Consider the following 24,622-nt stretch of genomic DNA (forward strand, 5'->3'; position numbering starts at 1 on the left):
GTCAGCGCTAGACACTGTACAGTTGTACGCCCTGTGGGCTGTGTCTCTAAACAGCAGGCATCTCAATTGGCCAAGAGCTGTAGGAGCTGTACCTTGTACTTTGTACTTCCTAGGCAACAAGACAAGGATCCTTCAACGCAGTATGACGTGATATGTTTATGTTGTACGGTCTGATTCTTTTTGAAGATACTATACATATTTGAAGAAGACATGCTTAGCAGAACAATCTGTAGTAGCAGTAGTATCGATAACGCCCAGAGCCATGATGGTAGGTAGAGTCTTATATCAATGACCTCCAGGGCTAGGTGAGTGTTATTTGGGAAATATGAGATGTACTTGACATGAATAGAGGGACTGTAGATTGTAGTCACAATAAGCGATTTGATAGCTTGGCTCCATGACTAGGTTGCGGCAGTCCCGGCCAAGCTGACAATGCCAAGTGTCCAGAGTCTTTCCCAAGTAGGAAGGTCTATAACACCAGTTGACTTGGAAATTGGGGTTTGAAGTCGACTGACCAAAAGCTTCGACGTATTACTCTGTGTTCTTTAAATAAACAGTACAACCTTGGAATAACAAAAAAAAAGAAGAAGTGGGGGAACCCGTGGACGGGACCTCTCGGGAAGATAATGTATATGCAAACTAATCAAACAAGATAAATCAAGCAAATCAAGCAAATCAAGCAAACAAAGTAACCAACTTCGGGAAACATCCGTGTTAGTGTGTGTTAGTGCATGTTAGTGCATGTTAGTGCATATATAGATTGTCCTAGTAATCGTGCATGTAGCACTATATAAATAAGATGTTGCTCTTTGTACTATACAGAAATGTGTGGAAGCCTGAGGCACTTGAAGTCAATCGCATTACAATATATATCTATATTGTACTCCGTCCATACTCCGTATCGGGTCCCGAAATGGACTGCTTCTAGAGTTGCCGATCTCGCATATCATTTCCTATTCCCTCCTGTCGTTTAGAAATAAAATAAGAAGTTCGGTTACTCTATGGAGTGTATGGAGTGTAAGGCTATCACAAACTGCCCTACTGAGTACCTCATGCCCTCATCACGCCAAGTCTCGTATTTTGCCACGTTTCCTAATACATGTAGATGAGCCCTACTCCGTACAGAATATTCCGTAGAGCCCTAATGTCTCTTTCGTAAAAGGGGAATATAAGAACTAAAACCGGATAAACCATTGTTCCGAAATTAAATGCCGTGGTCTCAGACTCCCCGATCTTCCAAGTGTTGTGATTTGATTCAATTTCGATACATTACTGGATGATCATTGGCTGATTTAGGATGTCAAGTGGGAAGAGCAGGAAGAAGTGGAAATGTGCCGACGTGGACCCCAACCACGTAATAATCCCCATAACCAAAAAAAGAAATGAATTGAAAAAAAAATTAGGGGAATTAGGGGAATCAAAGAAATTAAAGAAATTAAAGATGTGTACGGAGTACATATTTTCCTCTCTTTCATCTCTTTGTTGAAAGGGGCCCATAAGATACCCTTCTCCCTGTTTTATATGTTTCACTGGTTTGAACTATTCAAAAAAGTAAGTCAGTTTCACCTTCCACCTTTCTATTGATTCTCTCTCTAATCCCATATAGAAGTAGTACCTTGCATGATTACACCAGCCATCCTCAGGATCTTCACCATGACTAAAGCCATGGGCTGGTTGCAATTGTGATTTTTTTATAAATGGATAGGGGCTATTACACCAAAACTTCAAAAGTTTCGTGGTTTAATTTGCAACTTGGGGCATTTTATATCTAAAGTGTGCAACCACTCTGGAGACTATCTACATCGTATACTTGGGGCAACTGCGAACGTGTGATAGATCATGGATACGCCGGAGACTCCGGTTCACACGTCCGATATTGAGAAGCAACCGGACACTCAAAAACAATCCAGTCCTTACCCATCCCATCCCATTGCCCAACTCCAGGGCCCGTTTGAGGAATCAATTATCGAAACGACCGATCGTTCTAAAACTAATTGGATCGTTGACATTGACGCGCAAACCCGCCGACGTGATCTATTAGAGAACGATGAATACGAGCGGCTTTGTGGGCGAAAATGGCGTCAAAGGACCTCTGAAAAGTGAGAACTTGTACTCTATCAAGTGTGTATGGACCGAACTAACCATACAGATACCATCCATTTTGGAAATTGATCTCCCAAATGGCCTTCGGAGTTCACCTCTTAGCCAAGAGCCTGGCAAAATCCGAAGCCTCAGTCATGAAGATTCTACAGAAACATGTAAATGAGTTGGATGGCTTCTTGGAAAGGACCACCGAAGACTTCTTGATCGTCCGACTAGACGTTCGCACGCGAATTCAGTATCTCAGTCTACCGCTGGGAAACCTTGACGTCTTCGATGAGATGCTAGAGGACCGGAATTTCCGGCTATCAGTTGTCGCCTATAATGATCAGATTGAACATGCCATTGAAAGATTCACCCTGGCCGTCACAGACTCCCTGAAAGACCTACAAAAGGCAAAGGAGGCTATGGGCGCACTGTGGTTCTACTTCCGGAAACTCACGGACGAGGATTGCTTCAAGACCGAGAGCCTCAAGGCTTTCCACCAGGCCATGATGGACAATATGGAGGGCTGGATTGTCGCCATCTCAAAACTTCGTCGACGGGGCACTGCTCTTCAAAAAGCCCTGATTCAACTTGGCTTGGCGACTACAGAAATGCAACGACGGGTGGGAATAGCCAGTAGGAAGGACGTGGTGAGTTGACAGACCTAGATTCTTTCCGATCCCAGCGCTAATGGTCACAGCGATCGTTTATTAAACACACCAGCAAGACTGTGAATCGAAACAAGTCGGTCAAGCAAAGACTCTTTGCTAAAGAACGGCCCACATCCGAAAAGCCTCTTCCTCGGGATCCATTATCAAAGCCAAAGAGGACCCCAACAGTCTCCAAGCAGTTTGAGAGTGCCACAGTTAAAAATCAAACCGACACCCCTGCGGATCCACCCATCCTGGGCGATGGCATTCGGCGCAGGATCATGAGTCGGGCCAAATCATGCAGTGCTCTTATAGCAGAAGCCGGCGCAGGCGCCGGCAACGAAGCACCACCTCCCCTTCCATCGACATCCGGAAGGCTCAAACGCAAGCTCTCCAAGCCCTTCCTACCCAAACGGTCTGCCAGCGAGAAAATCAGCTCGGCCCAAGGTCGACCGAGAACAGCACCTTCACAGCCCTCACGACTCTCACGCACCATCTCCATAGAACAGCTCCGGGCATTCTGCACCACCCCACGCCCTCGAACTGGACAATGCACAGCCCAATCGCCCATACAAGCGCGACAGGAAGCCCACGACCAACTCACGAATGGCCGAGAGACCATGAAGGAGCAGATATCCCAGTTCCTCAAGACGGACCGCGTCGTCGAAGCCTGGGATAGCGTATCCAAAACCGCATGCTGTACACTCCCGATTGCCAAGGCGAAAGATTGGCCCAGCAGCGTATTCCGAACCAAGTCTTCTACTACCCTAGAAAATAAGGTCAACGACACAAGCCTCTCCGGGCCGGATCTGGACAGGCAGATGTCCTGGGTACAGGAGACATTCGAGGTATTACCTACATACTCGTTCAAAACGAAACCTGACATGTCGCCCCGGATCCATGTTTTATCGGTGCAGATGACCCACGAGGACACCAATGGGGCTGAGAGAGAGGCGAGTTTGGATTTGAAAAGTGAAATCCAGTCGAGTATCACCGCGTTACCGGCTTTGCCATCCATCCCGGTTTAATGGTAGGAACTTTGCATATTAATAATTGTTGACTTTATTATAAAGATTACATTGTGGCATCTAGATTGGCTGTCAAGGTTGAGGGGAGTATCTATGAACAGTGTAGTACATCACTCGACTCAACAGAGACATAGAATTATAGAGAATGAAAATATGCACAGCCATGTATTTTATTTTATTTTCTTTTGATATTTATAATATATGCAACCTTGAAAGATATAATATCAGAATATTAGAATATTACCTAGGTAGAATAATATTTATAAGTACTATAAGTATAATTAATATACTACCTAGGTAGGTACACTATGTGTTCACGTGCGTCAGCCCTGCGCCCCCCAACTGCGCCACGCAGTCTTCCTCTTTTTCACTTTGCTTTTTCTTTTCTTTTTCTTTTTTCTTTTTAATTCGAATGATATTCCTCTTTGCTGTACTCTTTTTAGTTCCCCTCTTAAAATACTTGATTCAAGAGTGTCAAGTACTGGTACAACCATCAACATACAAAATAAGGCGACCAGACAAGTCACAGTACCTTCCCCCCCCAAACTGCAGCCTAAAGTGCCAAGGACCCACCGCTCTCACCAGCCTCCCATTGACGTCGACCATCTCACATCCTTGAAGATCGGGTTCTTCTTCTTCTTCTTCTTCTTCTTCTTTTTTTTCCCACTCTATCCCTTCTGTCGCAAATAATTAGCCCCTCATGCCAGTTCTATACCCTCGATACTGGTGAGTATACTGTGATGACCCGTCAAGAGACATATCGCTGATCCCTCACAGCTCTGGTTACTATCAGGGTAATGACTGCTATTCTACCTGGGACTCTTGGGGTCGCTGGGTAGCGTTCGCCGTGATCGTCGGTGTAGCCTTCCTACTTTTCTTCAGTTTCGCGTGAGTCCTACCCCCCTCTTGTCTTCCATTCGATCACGATTTTAACAAGCCTTGTTTCAGATGCTTCAACGCACGTCGCCGCCGAAATCATGGCCAGCGCCCTATCACAGGAACCGGGTGGATGGCTCCTCCCCCGGACCTCCTCCGCCAAACCAACCTATCTATCAACAACCTCCCTACGGCGACCCTTACTACCAGCAAAATGCGCCCCCTCAATACAGCCCGAACCCTCAGCACCACGGCTACTTTGGTGCGCAAAACGCATCACCACAGCAGCAAGGCATCGAGTTGCAGCAGCCTCCGAATGCGTACGGTACCAACGGATATGCGCCGCCACCTGGCCCACCGCCCAATGGCCGCAAGGACTAAACTCATACGCATCTTTTCAAAGCTTAATGAGCATGGCTTTGAAGGTCTTCCGATATTGCATGTATCCCGATAAATGTGCTGGAAGTTAATGGTTTACGGCGTTTTCAATTGCGAAATATGTTCTTCTTTTTTTTCATCGCATACCCGCGTGGATGGATGGATGGATGGTTTTTTTTTTTTTATCCCTCCTACTTAATGCTTCCTCATGTCTTCCATGTCATATTTAACTGAAGTTCAGCTGAGTTCAAGCATTTAGTCTGCCTGAGATCCCTGAAAAATGGGGCTTGGGTTATCAAGTTCCAGGTTCTTTCTCGTACATTTCTCTCTAATGATACTTGGACACTTGAACGGCCAAATGGACTTGAATTAAATAACCCAAACTAGAATTGCTCTTTCAAAGTAGACTGGCCCTCATCGATTCACTGGGGCATCGTGTGCTTTGCCGATCGCCTAGTTTCAGAGCAAAAGGTCCAATTGGCAAATACTTTGAGATTGGACCAGTTGAACTCGCCAAATCAGCTCAATTCTTATAAACCGGCCTCGCAGATACGTGAACATGTATTCCGATTGATATTTTGAGATAGCGGGCTGATTAGTGCCCCAGGCACCCTATCTCCGCCCTATATCCCGCTCCGCCCTGCATTTTCCTCAATGCGACCACCTCATGGATATCGACGACATTCTCGCGTCAGTGGACCGCGGCCCAGGTGCCAGCCCGGAGTCCGCAGCGCTGGACCACCAGCTGCTCACGCGCTTCTGGGTAGCCGAACGCGCCGTGTCGGAGGTACTACCGTGGCCGGCGCCACTGATGGAGCGCATAATGGACCGCGTGCGGATACAGGTACACACAGCAGCTACACAGCAGCTACACAGCAATACTCCCTAGAACCAGATCTCTAATACAATCCGACACCTACAGATCGAAACAATCGAAGATCTAGCCGCGTCGTCAGAAACAACCCTCCCAACAACCGCAAACACTCACAACCCCAACCTCAACCTCCGCCTCTCAATCCTCCAAACCGACCTCGCTCGCAGCCAATACATAGTGCGCAGTCTTTTACGAGCCCGACTCGCCAAAATAACAAAATACAGCATGCACTACCTAGTGCTGCTAGCCTCGCGCAACAAAAACCCCCTCGCATCGCAAACACAGTCAACCGCCTCCTCACAGAACCCCAACCAGCAGCCCGAGGACCCCGTGCCGGATATATCAGAGCTGACGGATCTCGCACCGCTGTCCGAGCCGGAAACGTCGTTCCTGCATGCACACCAGACCCTTCTGGCGGGCCACTACGCGGGGTCGTTTATGGGGGCATTCCCGCGGCAGCTGAGGCGGTTGGATGATAATGCCGGTGGGACGAGTATGATCCAGGGGCCGGATTTGAAGGAGGTTGTTTTTGTTCGGTGTCTTGGTGCGGAGGTTCCGGTTGTTGTTGGTGGGCAGGAGGAGGAATATGAGACGGGAGTTACGATGCGGATGGGAGATGTTTGGGTTGTCAGATGGGAAGGGGTTAAAGGGGCTTGGGGGAGAGGGGAGGTGGAATTATTGTGATTCTTTTCGAGTCTTTTTTCTTTTTTCCTTTTTTTCCTTTTGGACTGGGGTTTGATATTCGACTTCATCATAGCGGAGTGGCGTTTGGGTTATTTTATGATATATTTTCTTATTTTCTATGGGAATTTGCTTCTACGATGTAGATAGATTGAAGAGATACTATGCATGTCTTGCCAAAGCAGTTTCAGTTGGTCAGTAAACACCAAATATCAAATAGATGGGTTTCTACGAATATTTCATTTCTTTCAATCCCTTAAAAAAAGACGCCAATCGCTAAGCTCAGAGAAACGCAAGCTCCTGAAAACACAGACACCGAGATTCGAGGACACCCCAGATCATAAAATCATAACAGGCCAGAGCAAATGAGTCCAGATCACTGAGATAGTCTGGCTTTATGCGACATATCCATAGGTGGGTGGCTCTTCCGAGACTCGCTCCAGGTATTCGCGGTCAATCAGACTCTCAATCCGCCGCTTGATCATGTTCACATCTGGAACAAAGCGAGCGGAGAGTTGCGAAAGAGTCTCAGTCATTAGTTGAGAATGAGTAAGCGTTTTGCGTTGTCTGTGCCAAAGGTTAGTCTGTCAGATCATATAGGGATATATATGGAGAAAGAGACATACTTCATAATGCGGACGATGGCAGCTTCGATCGTACCGTTGCGCTCATCATTCATCTTCTTTTCAGTGACCTTGCGTTGATCTTGGTTCTCGACCTTGTTCGCACCGCCGCTGACAACTCCGATACGCACTTTCACAAAGGGGCTCTGGAAATCATGGTTGAAAAGGAAGCGGTCGGTGGGCTTCACATCCTTGCTCATAGGATCTTTCTTCAAAACTCGGGTCTTTGGGGCAACGGCGAGCGATTGCAAGTTGCGGGTTAGGTCGTGGTCCTGGATCCGGGTGCGGCTTTTGATTTCGTCATAGGTGAGGGCTTCGCCGTCTGGGATGTCGTTGAATAATAACAGGATGACCATTGCATATGTTGACACGTTGAGTTCATAACGCTGGACTTTGCCATTGGAACGTACGAAAGTGGCTCGAAGATCGCCAGTGCCCATGCTAGCTTGCCACGACAGTTTACGGCCGCTGTGCTTGTCGAGGTAAAACCTCTCAAAGCTTTGCTTCAGTGTATCAATCTCCCGTGGGAAAATGCAAGGCAATTGGACCATTCCCTCTTTGCTTGCCATTATTTCCATCGGCCACATGGTACTAGTGAGAACGTTGATCTCCAGATCCACGGGTTTCTGGTCAGGATCACCGCTGCGCGCAATGTGTTCCTTGTAACTGGTGGTAAGATCTTCCGAAATGGTCATGTCCTTGAACATAGACTCAATGCGTTGGGTGAACTGGTTACCGACCTCCAATTTCATCTTGGAGATCATCTGTCTCTCTGCATCCATGCTGACAGAGCGTTTCATAAGAAGACGGCGTGATAGATGTTTCTTATAATAAGTCTCAAATAGATCCTTGTCCTTGATGTAGCGCAACAATGTGATACCATTGTCCAGGAGCACATCTACCTCGCTTTCTGTCTTTCCTTTAATGCCCTTCTTCAAGTTTTCATCGAAGAAGAGAGACAGATACTCGGAGTTCCGCACATTCATGTTGATGAAGTTGGCAAAGCTGGCTCCGATTGAGCCCTGCATGCCCTGGTCGGAGGCGAAGGCGTTCTCCCAAATGTTATCGAATTTCCGCTTGAGGCCAAGGATGTCATCGACCCAGCGGATTGCTGACACTGTTTGCTGATTCTGAGGCTTTTCCTTATCTTTACCCTTCTCGGGCTTTTTCTCTTTTTCGCCGTCTTTCTCTGCTGACGGCGCTGGGGCTTGCGGTAAGAGTATAGACGAAGCATTGATTTCTTTACCCATTTCCACAATCCGTTTGTTGACCATATTCGTCAAAGCTTGCTTCTTCTTGTCGACTCTTTTATTGAGCATGTAAACATTCCGTAGCCCCTCCAACTGATCGTGATCCAGCATGCGTCGGACACCGGTTCCCTCGAGATTGACGACTTCGTCAATATTGCTCCGGATCAGTTGCTCGTCAAGCAACTCAAGAACCTTAGGCTCTGTTGTGACCGACAACATATAGCGGCATCGCTCCTCTTCTTCAGTGATCCGCTGGGTCGCAAGTCGGCAAAACGTGGCAGCGTCTCCTATTTCCAACAGCCGTTGCCCTTCTGCTTGGTAGTACTCTTTACTCGTTTCGAGAAAGGCTGGTTCAAATTCGGTTAGATATAGCTTTGAGCTTTCCTCCTCTGTTGCAGTTTCGTAGAGGCCCTCCAGCATTTGTATGCAATGCCGAATGAGGGGCCGCTCAATGATGTGGCCAGAACGTTCCAGTTGGATCATAAACAGTATGGTGGATTCGAGCACATCCATGACAGTCAAAGAAGAGCCGGCACGGACGGGGGCTCGTAGGATATGGTCTCGGAATAGAGCCATGCAGGCAACGTAGATGGGTGGGTGCGTACGGCTTGTTACCATACGGTCCTGCCCAGGAAGTTAGAGCATTATAGAAATACCATAGAGTGTAAAAGAACTCACCATGTACATAAGAACATCGGTAACCATGCCCATGCCCAATTGATGATCTTCCCAAGCATCCTTCAAGACAGTGAGGAACTTCTCCCCCGCCTCCCTCCTCTCACTCGACTGGTCCTGCGCATCGGTGGATTTTTGCGCCCGCACGAGGCTCGAAGAAATTGAATCAATAATGAGGGTTCGGACATTGGTTTTCAGCCAGTCCTGCTCCAGTTGCTTGACTTGTTCGTAGAGATCAGAAGCCCGCATCATCAACACGATCTTGTAGGCATGACGGTAGATCTCTTCGAATGCCAGGGTCGAAGCATTTTTGGTATTAATTTCAGTCAATGATGATGAGAGCACCGTCCATATAGAATCGAAATCTTCGGTATTGGCATGGGAGACTCCCTATATTGTAGAAGTATAGTTAGCGGATAGCTTCATAGTATTGACCCCGCGCTGAACGAACCCTTCGGGGAGCTCGAATCTTGTGACGAGCCCTCATTGCTGCCATCTTGAAGGCCACAGTAAAACCAAGAGAAAGTGAGTAAATAGAGAACTCAAGGGGGAAAAAAAGAGGTCGAAGAAGAACTGCGCTCTTCTCTCCGCGGAGGCCAACCCCGGAAATTCTAAAGTTCCGTCTGTCGCTGACCGAGCATCGTCATTTCAGTGATTTTCTTTTCCATCCGAATAGTCTCTCTTTTGCCTTGTGAATATCTCTATATCTTTTGAAGTTCTTTCTCAGCTTCTAAATACCTCTATACCTCTACACACACACACACACACACACACACACACACACTATCACCATGCGCTCTTTCACCTCGGGTCTCCGCCCATTGAATGCCCTTGTGTCGCAAGCACAGTCATACACTACTATTGCACGCATACAATCCTCACGCTTCCTCTCGACACAATCCCCATCTCTACTCTCAGCTCGCCCATCATCTATTCTCCCTCGATTGCAGCGTATCCTTGCCCAGACCCAGCTGCGATACAACTCCCACGCTCCTCGCCCTCTCACCGAATCACCGAAAAGCCAGGCGGAGCAAGAGGCTGAATGGGAAGCACAGAACCAGGAGCGTCGCAAGAACGAGGAAGCCTACCGCATTACATTCACCTGCAAGCCGTGTGGTCATCGCTCTGCGCATCGCATGTCCAAGCAAGGCTACCACCGTGGAACTGTCCTTATCCAGTGTCCCTCATGTAACTCGCGCCATGTCATGAGTGATCACCTTGGTGTCTTCTTCGAAAAGAAGACAACCCTGGAAGATCTTTTGAAGGAGAAGGGTCAGGCATTGACCCATGGACATACGGATGGCAACTTGGAATTCTGGGAGGATGGGTCTGTGAAGAGTTATGACCTGGAGGGTAAGGAGATCCTGGGAGCACGCAATGATGATAAGTCGGCTTGAGTTCATTTGAAGTGAAAGTGAGGTTCCTACATAGATTCTTTGTGGATTTGATGCATATCAGGTGTTTTGTTTGTCTTGGGCGTGTATATTATGGCGATGGAAAACTCTCTACTCAGCATGGCAGGATCCAAGCATCGAGAAAAAAAGGATATATTCGGGACTTTGTATATTAGAAATTAGTCAACTACCTTAATTTCACAACCCAGAAAGTCTACGGAGTACACATATTGAGAAAACATAAGGTCTGTACAGAAAAATCAAATTGTTCTGAGAAGGTATATACAATGCAAGTATAATATAAGTAATCCATCCCACCAAAACGCCTAATTTTTTGTATGCCAATAACACCATTTCATGAGACATGCGAATAGATGCCAGATCCTCTACCAACCCCGTCTCTTTCCACGGTGCTCCAAGCCCTTCTCACGGCGCTTGTCTCTCTTCCGCTCGTTCTTCTTCATCTTATCACGTCCGTGCTTCTCAGGGTCAGCAACGGCGTCGATGCGACGCTTGGCCCGTCGTCCTTCACGACGTTCCTTGATAGCCGCCTGGACCCTAGAAATATGCTCCACGTATTCGGTGGTGCCGAGTTTCTTCTGGAGAAGATCCAGGACCTCGTGGCAGTTGGAGACGAGAGACTTGTACGTGTTCTGGAAGGTCTCATCCGATGAGCGTGGCGCCGGGATGGATGGATCCGTCAGATGCTGTAGGGGAATGAGGATGACGCGCAGAGAAGGACGGATCTGTTCGACCTCGATGTGGCGGATGAGCGCGGCAAGGAGTGTGATGGAGGCTGTCTTGGGGACGAGGGCGTTTGCTCGGCCGGAGATAGTTTCCCGCCGCAAAAGGGAGGAGACCTGCTTGAAGATGTAATGAATCGCAGATCTGTTGTATTCCACCTTGGCTTCCTCCTTTGCCTCTCCTTCAGCTCCACTGCCAGCATCCTCATCCTCGTCCTCGTCTTCGGATTCAACATCCTCACCTGCCAGTTTCGGAAGTTCGAGTCCGTTTTGGGAGCAGCAACGTCCAAGGAAGACAGTGTTGCGTACACTCTGCGTAGCAAGTTCCTCGGCAATGCCAGGGGTACGCAGACTGCGGAGACTGGCACGAAGAAGTTGCAGCATGGCCGGCTTGTCCATGGCGAGACCGGAACTTCCAGTCAGAGGCAGGGAAGCGTAACCGGCAGCGGCATTTGTCTTGGCCAGATCGGCCATCCACAGGCCTACAAGATTTGCAGCGCAGGTCTTGACCCATGCGTGGGGGAAGAACAAGCACTCTTGGACGGAAGTCCAGATAGAAGCGCATTCCGGGCTCAGAGCAAGCGTGGAAGCCGATTTGCAAAGCTTTGTGAAAAGTTGCAGGGCATAGTAAAGAGCTTCCCAATTGCCATTCTCATGGTCATCAAGAACGGGCTGCATCAAGCCCGGGAGGATGTCGATAACGAAACGAGCCTGTTTGTCCTTCTCGGTCTGGTCGGCCTCGAAGTAAATCCGCATGGCCTGCAATCCAATACTGCATAGAGCCATGTTGTTGGTCTGCTCCAACCACGACCGAAGGGGAGTAAGGATAGTCTTCATCTGCTCCCGATCCGCACGGTTGAAGAACTCTCCTAGCAATGTACCAGCCAACTCACGACATTCCGGCGACTCGTCGTTCGCCATAGCAAGGACGATAGGCAGGAAAAAGGTGCTGATGATATCCTGTGCTAATTCAGGGCCGGTCTTTGAAAGGAGCGCGTGCATCGCCTCCATAACTGACTGCCGTCCGGACTGATGCTTGTAGTCCAGATTCTTCGCAAAGAAAGCGAGCTGTTTGTTCCAGCGACTCTTTGCCTGCGGGTACTCGATCAGGAAATGAATGTAGGTACCGCGAGCAAGATCCCGGGCAGAGCGAGTTTGGTTCGTCACCATCATAGTGGCGATGTTGTCCATAAGCTCATACATCTCGGGAACGACGAGTTTCCGGGACATGACTGCGCGGATGAAGTTGAAAGTCACACCTTGGCGATCTGGCTCCTCGATGTCGGAGGCCAGACGCTTGAGCAAGTATGCAAGATGTCCGTCACGGAGCTTGGTGTCCTTTCGTTCACGCAGCATGGAAGAAATCAACTTCAGCGAGGCCTGTGCCGCTTCGGAGTTGGTGCTAGGAGACTCCTTAACAAGTTTTACTGCTTCGGTGAAATAGACGTGTGAATTCTCGTCAATCTCTGGCAGCGGAAGCTTGATAATCGTGGAGAGCAAACGGAGAGCAGAAACCTTCACTTCCTCGTGAGACTGAACAAGCGCATCACCAATGATGGGAATAAAGCCCGACAAGTTAGAAGCTGTCAACAACGAATTGAACTTGTTGAGGATAGCACGAAGCACATCCAGCGAGAACCGGGTCAACTTGTAAACATGAGAAGATGTTGCACCTCTGTGCTCGCCCCGCTTGGCTCCTTGCAATCGAACTAAGAACCGCTCCTCGTACCTGGTCTTGGGCGCAGCTGGGCCTGCATCTGGGGCATTGTCCCGATAGGCCTCTTTGATGACCTCGTAACAGAAGACCAACATATCGCGACTTTCGGCGTCAGGGTTCCTCAGAAGACCGATGGCAATTCTTCGCATGAGCTCATCAAGCTTGTTGACTAGCTTCGAATTGAGCTTTTCACATAGGAGTGCCTGCAGGGGCCTAACCAGATTTGACAATTGGCTGATAGTTGAAACCTTCGCAAGAAGCTCCATAGAGTCATAGCTCTTGCTGCTCTTGACCTCCTGCATTTTGCTGGTGTATCCTTCAGCGTCCTTTTCTTGGCCGACTGTGCCAAATGTATCGTCCATCACAACCCCAACCAGTTCTTTCAAACAGTAATCCAGATCTCCTTGCTTGAAGTGATCAGTGGTGGTCACAAGCATGGAATGAACGGTGAATGAGAGAACGTGAAGCTGATAACCTCGGGCGAGAACGTTGCGAAGTTCTTTGAGGATATAGCCGAAATAAACAGGACCCAAAAGAAGAGCGAGCTCATTGAGTGTTTTCCGTGCGGTGTCACGGGAGTCCTGTGCTTTGCTCTTGAGGGTTGTGCATACATCCAGCAGGACTGGCGGGAGACGAATAGCCAGTTCTTCTTCGGGGAGAATCTTGAGAAGCTTGACAGTGGTAATCGAAGCGGGCAGACGCATACTCATCTCCTTCTCCTGCTTGTGGTGGATGTAGTTGGTCAGGAAAGGAATGAAGTTTGTGGTCAATTCCGTTGAAACCTTCGTAAGAGAAGGAACAGTCTTGGCGAGCGTGCACATGGGCTGCTCAACAATATCCATCTTATCGACCTCACCATCAGTCTGGTCCTCCGTCCCCTTCTTTCGATTCATTGCACTAGACAGCGCGTCAGACATGCGGCCCAGCAGTCTGAGGATGTTCTTCTCCTTTTCAGGCTTGCTTGTCATATAACTGCGGTACCTCCGGAAGTTTGCTCGGAACTGGCCCCATTCCAGCCATTCTGAGAGGACACCAAGTGTCGCAACACCTTCGGCAATAAGGTTGTGGGCATTTTCATCAGCAGCATCCTCGAAAATGAAATGCTCAATGAGGGGAATGAAAATGGTGCCCAGATTTGTAGCCTGAATGCTGCCTTGAGCTGCGTCTCCAGCCAGACGCCGCAATGCACGTTGCCGGCGGTGCTGTTGGATGTGGAGAATGTTGGTGAAGAAAGAGGCCTCCTCATCATCACCAACGAGAAGGACGTGCATGTCCTGCACGGAGGGTCTGGTGGGGTTGAGTTTGACAAAGTAGCCAATGACAGCGACAACTTCAGAGCGAATAAGTTCAGACTTCTGTCGGATGCCGTATTGCAAAGAGGGAAACAGAACATCATTGATGAGTGCCTCGAAGTCTGCGTCTGGTTCCGTGGACGCCCTATCAATAAATCGTCTTAGACCAAAGGAGGCGCTAGATCGGATAGCAAGCTCATCTTCATCCCTCAAATGGAAAAGCATGTTATAGAGAAGAGGTTTCCACTGCTTCGCGCTCAGAGTCTGAGATAGTTCGTCGCTGACTATTCTGAAAGCCTGCAATCGTCTCGCATAATCGGGTTCGAGTCTTGTAGTTGAGCGAGAGTTTAGATCTGCACATAATTCGGCAACAATCTTGAGGTTCTCGTCGTGGATAGCAAAAGCACTAAACACCCGGGCCAATACTTCTCTGTTCGCATCATCCTTGAAGTAATCGAACATGGAGCACACCGCATCAAACACTTGTTGGGCAAGCCCGGCATCTTCTTTGGGATCCCACAAGGGCAAAAAGTGTTCGAGGATCTTCAATAAACCAGACTTGGTTCTCGGGCTGACACGATCCGCAGGCTGACGAAGCAGATATGTTGTAATCCCGATAAGACTGGCGGTCTCTTTGGAAGATTCGACGCAGGGGGCGATTAGGGAAAGAGCATTGACTCCGGAGTAAAGAACGGGCTTCGAGGGGCCTCTCTTGAGAAGACGACCGAGATGGAAGAGAGCATGCTCCAGGTAAGGAGAGAGGACTTCGGATTTAATTTGCTCAGCTGGGAAGTCAGGCATCTCTTCAGTTTCCTGCAATTTTTTGCCCGTAGACTGCTCAACCAACGGTATGAGAACCTCGTCCAAAATAAAGTTCTTGACTTCGTCGCGGGCAGACTCAACCGCGAGACAGTCAATTACCTTAGTCAAGACTTTGTCATTGTGCTGCACCAAGTAAAACGTTGACCGTGGGGCAGCGGCCCACGTGGAGAACAATCGCAGAAGGCCTGAAACACCCTGTGCTGTCTCAATAGGGAACTGATCCAATCTGCTGTCAATCATCTCCTTGAAGATGATACGAACGTAGGGAGTCCAATCATGGTTCGGGACAATCGAGAAGACCAAATTGAGACAGCGAATACACGCCGAACGAATATTTTGGAGTACAGGCAAGAGGCGTTCATCTGGACGATCGCTACCCTCGTTGTAAATCGCCCGGCATGCTCGCACCAAGCAGTATACAACTACATCCATCGTCTGCGATGCAAATTCAGTCATGCGGGTTTGGAGGGTCTCAAAGACAGTATCAATCAGCTTAAGCAGACCCAGCTGTCTTCTTGGGCTTGTCAACTCTTCTTGGAAGGCAGTCGGATCGCACTCATTGTTGTCTTTGACAACGTGCACGTTTGCAAGAGGGCCAAAAGAAAGCTGCATGAAAAGTCCGAAGTCGTGCTCTGAGAGGTGCGAGATAGTTCGAAGGATGGTCTTTCGTCTGCCGGCTTGGCCAGCGGCGGCTGAGCCAGCCTTAGAAATCATTCGACCATAGAGCAGTCGAAGGACCACGGGAAGGAGAACAGCACGGTGCTCTTGTTGAATTAGGCTGTCTTCGTCGCCAACATGTACGAAGACAGCAAGCTCATCCTTGAACCTGGCCTCATCCAAGAGATTAAGCAGGTTTTCCTGATACGGGCGCACATTCGGATCTTTCCAGGTGAAAAGGACTTTGAGAGCATGTTTCTGCAGGTCAGAGTTACCATGGCTCAGAAGTCCCAGGACTGCCGCATGAACCTCGGGTGCTCTAAACAAGACAATGGGGTTGAGGAATTGCGCGAACAAAGCAAGCATGGACAATCGATCCCGGAATCCCCAACGTACTTGCCCATCACCAGTCTCAGCATCTTCAACCTTGGTCTCGCCAGTTGGGGGCGCGTCATCTTGGTCCTCACGCAATGCCCAGGACAAGAACAATGGCACAATCTGGCGCGAGCGTTTCTCAGCAACGCCCGGTGCAGCGTTCAAGACACGAAGTGCATGGGTTCGTGGGCAAGCGGGAAGGATGTCTGCGACGGTGTGGTCCTGTTTGAATTGTTGAGATAGGACATGATACGGATCCTCAGTGCTCTTGGTGTTCGCGGAGAGTATTTTTTCAACCTTCGCAACGTTGTAACACTTGAAGTTGCTCTTGACGAAAGAGCTCTCATCATCTTCTGTTGGAGTGTCGCTGGGCGCTTCGGTATCCCGCTCTGACAGCCACCGGATAGACAAATCGGACACAATCTTCTCACCCTCGGGATTTTCGCAAATAGTCTTCAACGCAGCAGCAGAGTCATCCCACAATGGAGCCAACTTCTTCGAGAACAATCCGAAGCAAAAGTAAGGGACCAAGGTGGCCATCCATCTGCGGTGAGCAATTTGGGGATAGAGAATCGCAAGTTTGCGGATATGCATAGAGATGGTTCTCACGGAGTCCATTGTCAGTGGACTCTCTTCGACTTCAATGGCCAATTCCACGGGCGAGGGGTCATCTTTGGCAATGCGAACAATTAACTCCCGTAGAATCCGAAGAGATACCAGCCTCAGCCTGTGCGACGGGCTTGCCAGGTTCACAATTAAATCCTGAGCAAAGTCTTCCAGAGTGGGATGTTCAAGCTCGGCTGCCTCTGGGAGAGAGGAAATGAAAGCAAGGGCACCCTCCAAAAAGACTGGGAGGCGGGAGAATTTTGTAGCAGTGGCAATGATCGGTTTCAAGAGACCCGAATCAAGCTCTCCAACTTTGTTGGCGAGTTCGACATAGGTCTTGAACCCTTGACCAAGGAAAAACACCAGGCCCTTCGTCTTGGCGTCATTGCCTTCAGCTGCACCGTCTTGGAATGCTGATAGGAGATTATCGTGCAACTTAGAAACAATATTGGACATTGTAGCAGAATCCGCAAACAAAGAGATAGCGGCTGGAAGCTTCACTAGCGCATTCAAAAAGGCTTCATCTTTCGTGGGGTACTCCAATGAATCAGTGATGCGAGATTTGAAGGCATCTGGGCAGGAAACGTAGCCAGGTTGCGAGGTCTCGGGCGTGATGCAACCAGCTTCATGCAGGCGTAGCAGGGTGAAACAAGTCTCCCACTCTGACTTTTGCCATGATGAGTTGATAAACCTTTGGAAAGGGGAAAGAACCAAGCTCTGGAATCGCTCTGATCCCCACTCAGAGAATGTTGCGCAGAAGAATAAGAAGTATTTGGAAAGCTGGCCTGTAGACACCAGGTCCATGATAGGGCGAAGGAAAGGTAGCAACTCGTCCATGGGGGACATCTGAAGGGCGTATGCGACGCTTGTAAGGATCTGTGATATCGTTGCTGATGAGACATCAGATGCCGACACCTGCTGGAGCAGGGACACTTGGATTTGATGAACAGTCTTCCAGTTTTGGATCCTGACACCCTTGCGAGTTGTCACAATCAGGAACATTATACGGCAGCACTCTGAGAGATTAGGATTCGGGGTAGATTTTGAACGATCTTCAATATAAGCCTTGACCGTGTCGAGAACGGGTCCGAAGGTGTCGGGAGTCGTGGCGTGGACAAGACTGACGACCAGACCAAATATAACTTCTGCGGGGTCATTGTGGTTTTCACTAGTCGGCGGGATCTGACTTAGAACACAATTTAGGATATCCATGCCATTGGAGTGAAGCCCGTTGTTGACTCCCCTGATAGCATCAGAGAACATGGTCATCAATCCTTCCCTGTAGTTCTCAGTATCCTTGTTGTCATCGGCGGCCTTCGAGATATCGTCGAAGAGGAATGAGACGGCAGTCTCGAGGGGTGCTTTGTTCTTGTAATAAACCAGGCCGGCCTTTCTGATAAGAAACGACATCGACTCCGCGGCGAACCTCGCCACAAATGGCTTTTGTCGTTCTTTTCCGAGATATGGAGTCATGATACTCAGCAGCTGTCGCAGATCCGGTACCAACAGACGGGAAAGGAATTTGAAGATCCATGCAAGACAAGTGAAACTCCATTCAACGACCTCAATATCGGGATGTGTCGCTGCAACGGATGACACCAGTGTCACCGCCGTAGCAAAATGCTTTTCGAACTTGACGCCAAGATCCCGAGCAAATTGCGCAAGCAAGCTCAAAAGCGGCTCCATAGAGAGCTGGTCTCTCTTCTCGATGAATTCCACCAATAGACCCATAATCTTTTCTTCATGATACAGAACTTGCGCAAAGCTCTCGGAAAGAGGGTTGACACGCCGTACGAATTGTGTAAAGTTGTCTGAAAGGTTCATCTCGAACCAGTGATCGAGGGCAGCTCGGAAATAAGAAGATGTCTCGTCTTCATCTTCGCCGAAACTGGCGCGGCGCACGCGGTGGATCGGGTCGATTTTGAGCTTGCTGATGCGTGATGAAAAGCCCTCGAATCGGTGGTTTTTCGTGGTTTCTGTGCCCGTTTTCAGGCGCCTTACAGGCTTTGGTTTTGAGCCTGTCCCCACCATCTTGACGAGTCTGACGAGCAGCACTGTTCGTGAGAAAGGTACTGGTCAACTTTTTTTTTGGCTGATCCGCATGGAATACAAAAAAGTTCTTCGGAGCGGAATTTCCTTATTCCGAGGCAGATATCTATATATATCACGTGCTGATAAGGTGGCCCAAGCTCCTGCTCTCGAGAACCCGAAGATGTTCTATCCTGCGTCTAGTCGCATGTAGCTGATCTCTGGTGGCACATCCAGACAGTTTGGGTATTTGGAAGAATCTCATACTTTTGGGGATCTTTCATCTTCCTATTTCCCATCTTTCCCACCTTTTCATCAACTTTCCATCAAAATTTTCAAAATTTTCCTCTTCCAATTCAATCTACCATCAAGGCAGATCCAAAAATGGCTCCCAAATGGTATGTATGTTCAGATCTGCCCGTCTTCCAGTCACTAACCCAATTCATATGTAGTATTGTCATTGGCAGCTTGAATGGTCAGATACGGCCCGTGTTCACCAAGCTAGCCAAGCTGCAGCTAAAACAGGATTTCTCCTTTGCGATCATTCTTGGCGACCTCTTCGGTGATGGCTCGACTGAAAATGAGCTCGAGGATATTAACGCCTTGCTAGAGGGGAACATCACCGTGGCATGCCCAACCTACTTCACCCTTGGTGACCGACCACTTCCCCCTCAAGTGGTCGAAAAGATTGAAGCAACTGATGAAGTGTGCCCCAACTTGTTCTTCCTGGGAAAGAGGGGAACCTTGAAGACAACAGATGGTATTCGTATTGTTGCCCTCGGTGGCACCATGGGAGCGACAGAGGCTAGATCCAAACCCGAGAGCAATGCTAGTGGCAAGTTCCAACCAACCTACAGTGAATCCGATGCTCGTGCACTGTTTGGGATTCACAAAACCGACATTCTTATCACCAATCAATGGCCGAAGGATGTCCGTCTAGGATCTAGCTGCGAGGTCTCTGGGAATAAGGAGACCGTGCCATCTGAATTACAATGCATTGCTGATGTCTGCGCGACTCTGAAACCCCGGTATCACTTCTCTCGGTCGGATGGTGCTTTCTTCGAGCGTGAACCCTTCTTTCACATGCCAACTGAGGGAGGTGAAGATGTCTACCCGCTCACTCGGTTCATCTCATTGCCTACTTTCGGCTCGTCGAAAGATGCTATTTATGCCTTTACCTTGGACCCAACGGCACCGTTCCCAAGCAGTATCCCCACAGGCTCCACCATTTGCCCTTGGTCGGCGGTGCAAAGCAGGCGCAAAATGCTCCCAAGCCAAAGCGAATCATACCAGCGCTACGCCCCCTCTGACCAAGATAGAGATCCGGGACATCAACGCCGCCATAAACAACGCGCCCCTCCGCCAGGCCCAGAGAACTGTTTCTTCTGCCTCTCGAACCCCAACATCGCCACCCATCTCATCACCTCAATCGGCAATGACAGCTACGTCACCACCGCCAAAGGACCTCTGCCCACAACCAACTTCTACCCTTCCCTAGGCTTCCCAGGCCATATGCTCATCATCCCCTTCGAACACTCCCCGACCATCGACCTAATCTTCGACCCGGCCATCCGCGCCTCGACTTTCGCCGAGATGCAACGATACCGCGAATCCCTGCACCAAATGCTGAATGAGCGATCAGGAGGCAAGCTAGGTGCTGTCACCTGGGAAGTCAGCCGCTCAAACGGTATCCACACACATTGGCAATTCCTTCCCATGCCAGTGGAAAAGATCCGCTCCCGACTTGTGGAAATGGCATTCAAGAAGGAAGCCTCGAACCTGGAATATTCGACGTTCAAGACCGTGCCAAACCCTGACGAAATCCACAACCACCATATGATCGATTATTTCCGAGTCTTCATTTGGACGCCTACGCCCAACGGCGAAACCGAAACTAAAGGCGATCATTGGTCTGCGCCTGAGCACACAGGCGTTTGGAAGACTGAATCCGGAGAAGAGAATGTTATCATCATGAAAATCCTGCCCGAGAACCGGTTTGATTTGCAATTTGGTCGTCGGGTTATGGGTAAGGTGCTCTATCTGGATGAGCGTATTAACTGGAGAGATTGTGTGCAGACGGACGACGAGGAGATGAAGGATGCAGAGGCTTTCAAGGAGGCTTTCAAGAAACATGATTTCGCGATGGAGATTGAGGAATGAGTTTGAGATTAGCAAGTTTCTTCTTCTTTTCCAGGGGTCATACATGGCAAGTGTGTGGTATGGTGAGGGATCTTTCGACGGGGAGCATCTTCGGAGAGCTACCTGTGCGTGTACAATACGATGAAATGTGACAAATGAGTTCAAATTTGAAGCCAAATTCACAAATTACAGATTTCCATGGGGGCAACATAAGAGATAGGTCATATTAAACGCAGGCTGTTCCGGTCAGAAATGGAAAACATCAATAGAGGTCCCGACAATGCTCCCCCCAGATCCCTAGCGATGGCAACCTGTTGGGCTTATGCTCGGATTCTCAATGACAAGTTGTCCGTTGAGCATCCAATCGCAGCCTTAAAAGTCCTATCCCCAGATCGTGATCCCGTCGAGACTAAAGGCCAGATACATAGGTCACAGCGCGAGGACAGTCAGATGGCCATACCCTGTTATTTTCATCTACTAGGTATGTATCCATAGTATAAACCAAGCATATCCCAATTCAACAATCTGGAAAAAAAAAACCCCTCAAAGCTCTGGATATCATAAATTCTACGGCGAACCAAAGGGTGGGTCATTTCCTGCTACACAGAAATGCGCATTATCCCGAAAAGGCTGCCATTCAGGAGTACTGAACGAGTCAGACAAGGCTGACTCCAGGATACAAAAGAGTCCAAGTGATGGAAATATGGAAGAAAAGAAAACTCTTTAATTTCAAGCCCAAATTTAGCCCGGGGTCATGGTAAGTATGTAAGATGAAAGACAAATATGGCGTAAGAATGGTATCAAAAAAGCACAACGACAAGAAGAGACAAAAAAGAAAACGTCCTGTTCATGAAACGGCCTCGATCGACGAGGGTCATACTCAAAAGTTGCTAGAAGCATTGACGGTAGGCTTTTTACCGCTCTGCAACAGACTCGGAGGTCTGGTGTTGTCGGGCTCGGGAATGGGGATGGTGTTGGCGTGGGGGTTGTAGGTAGCGTACTCTGAGGGCGAAGCAGCCGAGAAGGCAGGAGGGGGGGAAGAAGGAGCGGGGGAGAAGCCGCGGTATGGAGGCTGGGAGGTGTAGGTTGGGGGATACTGGCTAGAGCCGAAAGATGGCTGGCGCTGGAAGCCTGGCGTTGGAGCCGCGGCTGCGGGAATGGCTCTATCTCCGAAGATGGAGAGAAGGCCATTGGCACGGGGCTGTAATTGGTGTGCGGCTTGTATGCAGCCACGGGCGAGGGTGCGGCCACGGCGTGGTAACCATTGCCTGCGCCATACGAGTGGTCATCGTAGGAGTCTTGGTATTGTTGCTGGTCGTAAGGGTTGTGAACTGGTGCACCGACAGGAGATGTCACGCCCGGAGAGCGCGAGCCATAGAGGTCGTGGGCTGCGGCGCCATAGCCAGCCGCTGGGGCCGGTGACATGCCAGGTGAGCGGCGCCCGTACGGATCTTGAGTGGCAGCCAACGCTGCTGGGCCGGGGGAACGTCGGCCGTATGGATCCTGGGCAGCACTGAGTGCCGCCGGGCCCGGGGATCTTCTCCCATAAGGATCAATGGCTCCCCTGGGGGAAGGTGTGCCCGGCGAACGTCGGCCATAGGGATCTTGGATGGGATTCAATGCCGCTCCTGGGCCGGGAGACCGACGTGCACGCGGATCGGTAGGCCCAAATCCTCTGTATCCCGCCGCCGCGGCGCCCATGGTTGGGTTGGGTGAATAGTCAGTGTAAGCGACACCAGGTGTGCCGGCCTGTTTTCGGTCCGGGGGATTCAATGGCTCCATTTCAACATCGTCACGATGATTTGGGTCTTCAACATGCTTGTCAACGGCACCAGCCCAGGTAGGCATCTCAGGCAGGGCGTCCTCATTGACATGAGCCGGAGACTTAGGCGCATCGAAATGCGCAGTCTGCTGCGCGCTGCGGAAGGAGGGCGCGCTCTGTTGCGCACCACGATAGGAGGGTGGGGCTGGTGGCGGTTGATAGACAGGATTGGGAGCAGGTGGAGATTGGTGGAAGTCGTCAAAGTGTTTAGGCGTTTTGTTTCTCCGCCTGCCTGACGGACAACAACAGCTACAACAGCACTTGCAGCATTGATAGCCGCAACAGAGGCAATTGATGATGCAAGCTAATACGGCAAGTAGAACTACCGAACCAACGATTATACCGACGATGACGGGCCACCTTTGCGCCAATTAATTAGTATCAGGCCAGATCATGCGCAAATGGGGAAGGGAAGGGCGCACATCCCCTAGGAAGAACTCACTTGCAGTACGATTTGGCCATACATTTGTCCCAGCTCGAAAAGGTGTCTGGAACCGACTCGAGATCACTCGCTGTACCTCGAGCCCATAGTGTAATATTTGCTGGACTCATCTTGGAAATGAATAGTGGATGCGCAATTGCGATAGAAAGGGAATCATCCGATTGCCAATGGCTGCGAAACAGCCTTGGGCAAGATTCTCCGAACCAACTTGATTGAAATTAGACGCAGTCCAGTTTGAATTGTAGCGCGAATGAGTGAGATGTACACTTGTGCCAGCCTCGCAGTTAACGAGAGGGGACGTCCGAGTATAGCGATAATGGAGTGGATACGAAGTCACACAATAGATTCAATATCAGCGAAGATGTACGGCAGTGTACGTAACGTACGAAATAGATGCTAGTTCAAGATGGTGGATCGAACAGGCAGCAAGTTACCAAAATAGAACATTGAATAAAAAAAGGAGAAAGAGAGTAAAACCCCTACGACATAGGGAGAGATTCAAGGAATGAAACGATCTCAAAACGGCTGAAACAGCCAAATGGGAGAAGAGCCTAGGAGAGAAAGAGAAGAGAATGAAGTTGAAGCAGTTCGAGGGAGTTCAAGGACAGGACAACCCCATAGTTTCCCCCGGCTTTCCGCCTATCAAATTCAGCAGAGAGACTTGAAACGACAATCCTCATTAATTGCATTCTGTCGATCAGTTGGAATTTTCTCTTTCTTTTTCCTTTCTACTTTTTTCCTTTTACAAGAGAAAGACTTGAAGTTATTTTTGAAATTTTTGAATATTTTTTATTTCTTTTTTTTTCATTCTCACAAAGGGAAATCAAAACATTTGTGAACTGGTTGTCTCCTCCGATTACCCTTTCCAGACCATTAAAATCTCAGGAGAACACGTCCAGAGAGAAATTGCATGTAATAAGGCAATTCTCGTTATGTACAGCTGTAAAAAAGTCACTCTCGATGCAAATATTACATCCAGATCCTCCGCACTACCCAATGACACAGTTCAAAGGGGTGATATTATCGGACAATTGAAAATACAAATGCTCCTGGCGAAGAAGTCAAAAGAGACTGGCGTTGAGCATCGAGATGCAAATTTGGTACAGCGTGGAATGACGATTAATCCACAGTAGAAATTCTGTACAAGAAGGACCAAATAGTGGATTAAAGGGCGATAATGGTGTCAAAAAGAATGTTCGGAGAGAAAAGGAGATGCCAAAGTGTCGGCGAAATGTTCGATGAAAATCGTCATTGGGGGTATTGTTTTCGCGGGGGAAAAAAAAGTCCCACGGAAGAGATATGAGAAATTGGAAACCTGGCGATGATAGGCCGAGGACGTCTTCGTGCGCACTTTTTGCGAAGTTGCGAGGTCGTAAATAGACATATGAAATGGGACACTCAGATTCGTATGGGTCATGAGAGTCGATTACCCAGGAAGATCATGGGCGATGGTCATAGAGAGATG

At 49.1% G+C, this 24,622-nt stretch overlaps 8 protein-coding genes across 8 annotated transcripts; 5 read left to right on the forward strand and 3 right to left on the reverse strand.

Moving 5' to 3' along the window:
- Positions 1 to 1,839: 1,839 nt before the first annotated feature.
- Positions 1,840 to 3,763, forward strand: N7519_003865 (uncharacterized protein; the record flags this gene model as incomplete). The annotated part of the gene is made up of 3 exons (XM_057290641.1): positions 1,840 to 2,099; positions 2,150 to 2,735; positions 2,786 to 3,763. 3 exons carry the CDS (start codon positions 1,840 to 1,842, stop codon positions 3,761 to 3,763), a joined length of 1,824 nt encoding a protein of 607 aa, XP_057151843.1.
- Positions 3,764 to 4,463: 700 nt separating this feature from the next.
- N7519_003866 (resistance to Congo red protein) lies at positions 4,464 to 5,020 on the forward strand (the record flags this gene model as incomplete). Its single annotated transcript, XM_057290642.1, has 3 exons — positions 4,464 to 4,489; positions 4,541 to 4,651; positions 4,762 to 5,020. 3 exons carry the CDS (start codon positions 4,464 to 4,466, stop codon positions 5,018 to 5,020), a joined length of 396 nt encoding a protein of 131 aa, XP_057151844.1.
- A 664-nt stretch (positions 5,021 to 5,684) lies between these two features.
- Positions 5,685 to 6,575, forward strand: sld5 (putative GINS DNA replication complex subunit Sld5; the record flags this gene model as incomplete). Its single annotated transcript, XM_057290643.1, has 2 exons — positions 5,685 to 5,861; positions 5,940 to 6,575. 2 exons carry the CDS (start codon positions 5,685 to 5,687, stop codon positions 6,573 to 6,575), a joined length of 813 nt encoding a protein of 270 aa, XP_057151845.1.
- A 392-nt stretch (positions 6,576 to 6,967) lies between these two features.
- N7519_003868 (cullin family protein) lies at positions 6,968 to 9,616 on the reverse strand (the record flags this gene model as incomplete). Its single annotated transcript, XM_057290644.1, has 4 exons — positions 6,968 to 7,139; positions 7,199 to 9,069; positions 9,124 to 9,510; positions 9,572 to 9,616. The coding sequence occupies 4 exons, from the start codon at positions 9,614 to 9,616 to the stop codon at positions 6,968 to 6,970; spliced, it is 2,475 nt and encodes an 824-aa protein (XP_057151846.1).
- A 295-nt stretch (positions 9,617 to 9,911) lies between these two features.
- N7519_003869 (DNL-type zinc finger protein) lies at positions 9,912 to 10,517 on the forward strand (the record flags this gene model as incomplete). The annotated part of the gene is made up of 1 exon (XM_057290645.1): positions 9,912 to 10,517. The coding sequence occupies one exon, from the start codon at positions 9,912 to 9,914 to the stop codon at positions 10,515 to 10,517; it is 606 nt and encodes a 201-aa protein (XP_057151847.1).
- Positions 10,518 to 10,900: 383 nt separating this feature from the next.
- Positions 10,901 to 18,757, reverse strand: N7519_003870 (uncharacterized protein; the record flags this gene model as incomplete). The annotated part of the gene is made up of 1 exon (XM_057290646.1): positions 10,901 to 18,757. The coding sequence occupies one exon, from the start codon at positions 18,755 to 18,757 to the stop codon at positions 10,901 to 10,903; it is 7,857 nt and encodes a 2,618-aa protein (XP_057151848.1).
- A 381-nt stretch (positions 18,758 to 19,138) lies between these two features.
- On the forward strand, positions 19,139 to 20,914 carry N7519_003871 (CwfJ domain protein; the record flags this gene model as incomplete). Its single annotated transcript, XM_057290647.1, has 2 exons — positions 19,139 to 19,152; positions 19,207 to 20,914. The coding sequence occupies 2 exons, from the start codon at positions 19,139 to 19,141 to the stop codon at positions 20,912 to 20,914; spliced, it is 1,722 nt and encodes a 573-aa protein (XP_057151849.1).
- Positions 20,915 to 21,773: 859 nt separating this feature from the next.
- Positions 21,774 to 23,267, reverse strand: N7519_003872 (uncharacterized protein; the record flags this gene model as incomplete). The annotated part of the gene is made up of 3 exons (XM_057290648.1): positions 21,774 to 22,094; positions 22,145 to 22,964; positions 23,158 to 23,267. 3 exons carry the CDS (start codon positions 23,265 to 23,267, stop codon positions 21,774 to 21,776), a joined length of 1,251 nt encoding a protein of 416 aa, XP_057151850.1.
- Between the last annotated feature and the right edge of the window lie 1,355 nt (positions 23,268 to 24,622).

This window comes from Penicillium mononematosum, assembly GCF_028829835.1.
Source record: "Penicillium mononematosum strain IBT 11891 chromosome Unknown utg000002l:1.0-8112719.0:1.0-8118358.0, whole genome shotgun sequence".
Taxonomy (NCBI): Eukaryota; Fungi; Ascomycota; class Eurotiomycetes; order Eurotiales; family Aspergillaceae; genus Penicillium; species Penicillium mononematosum.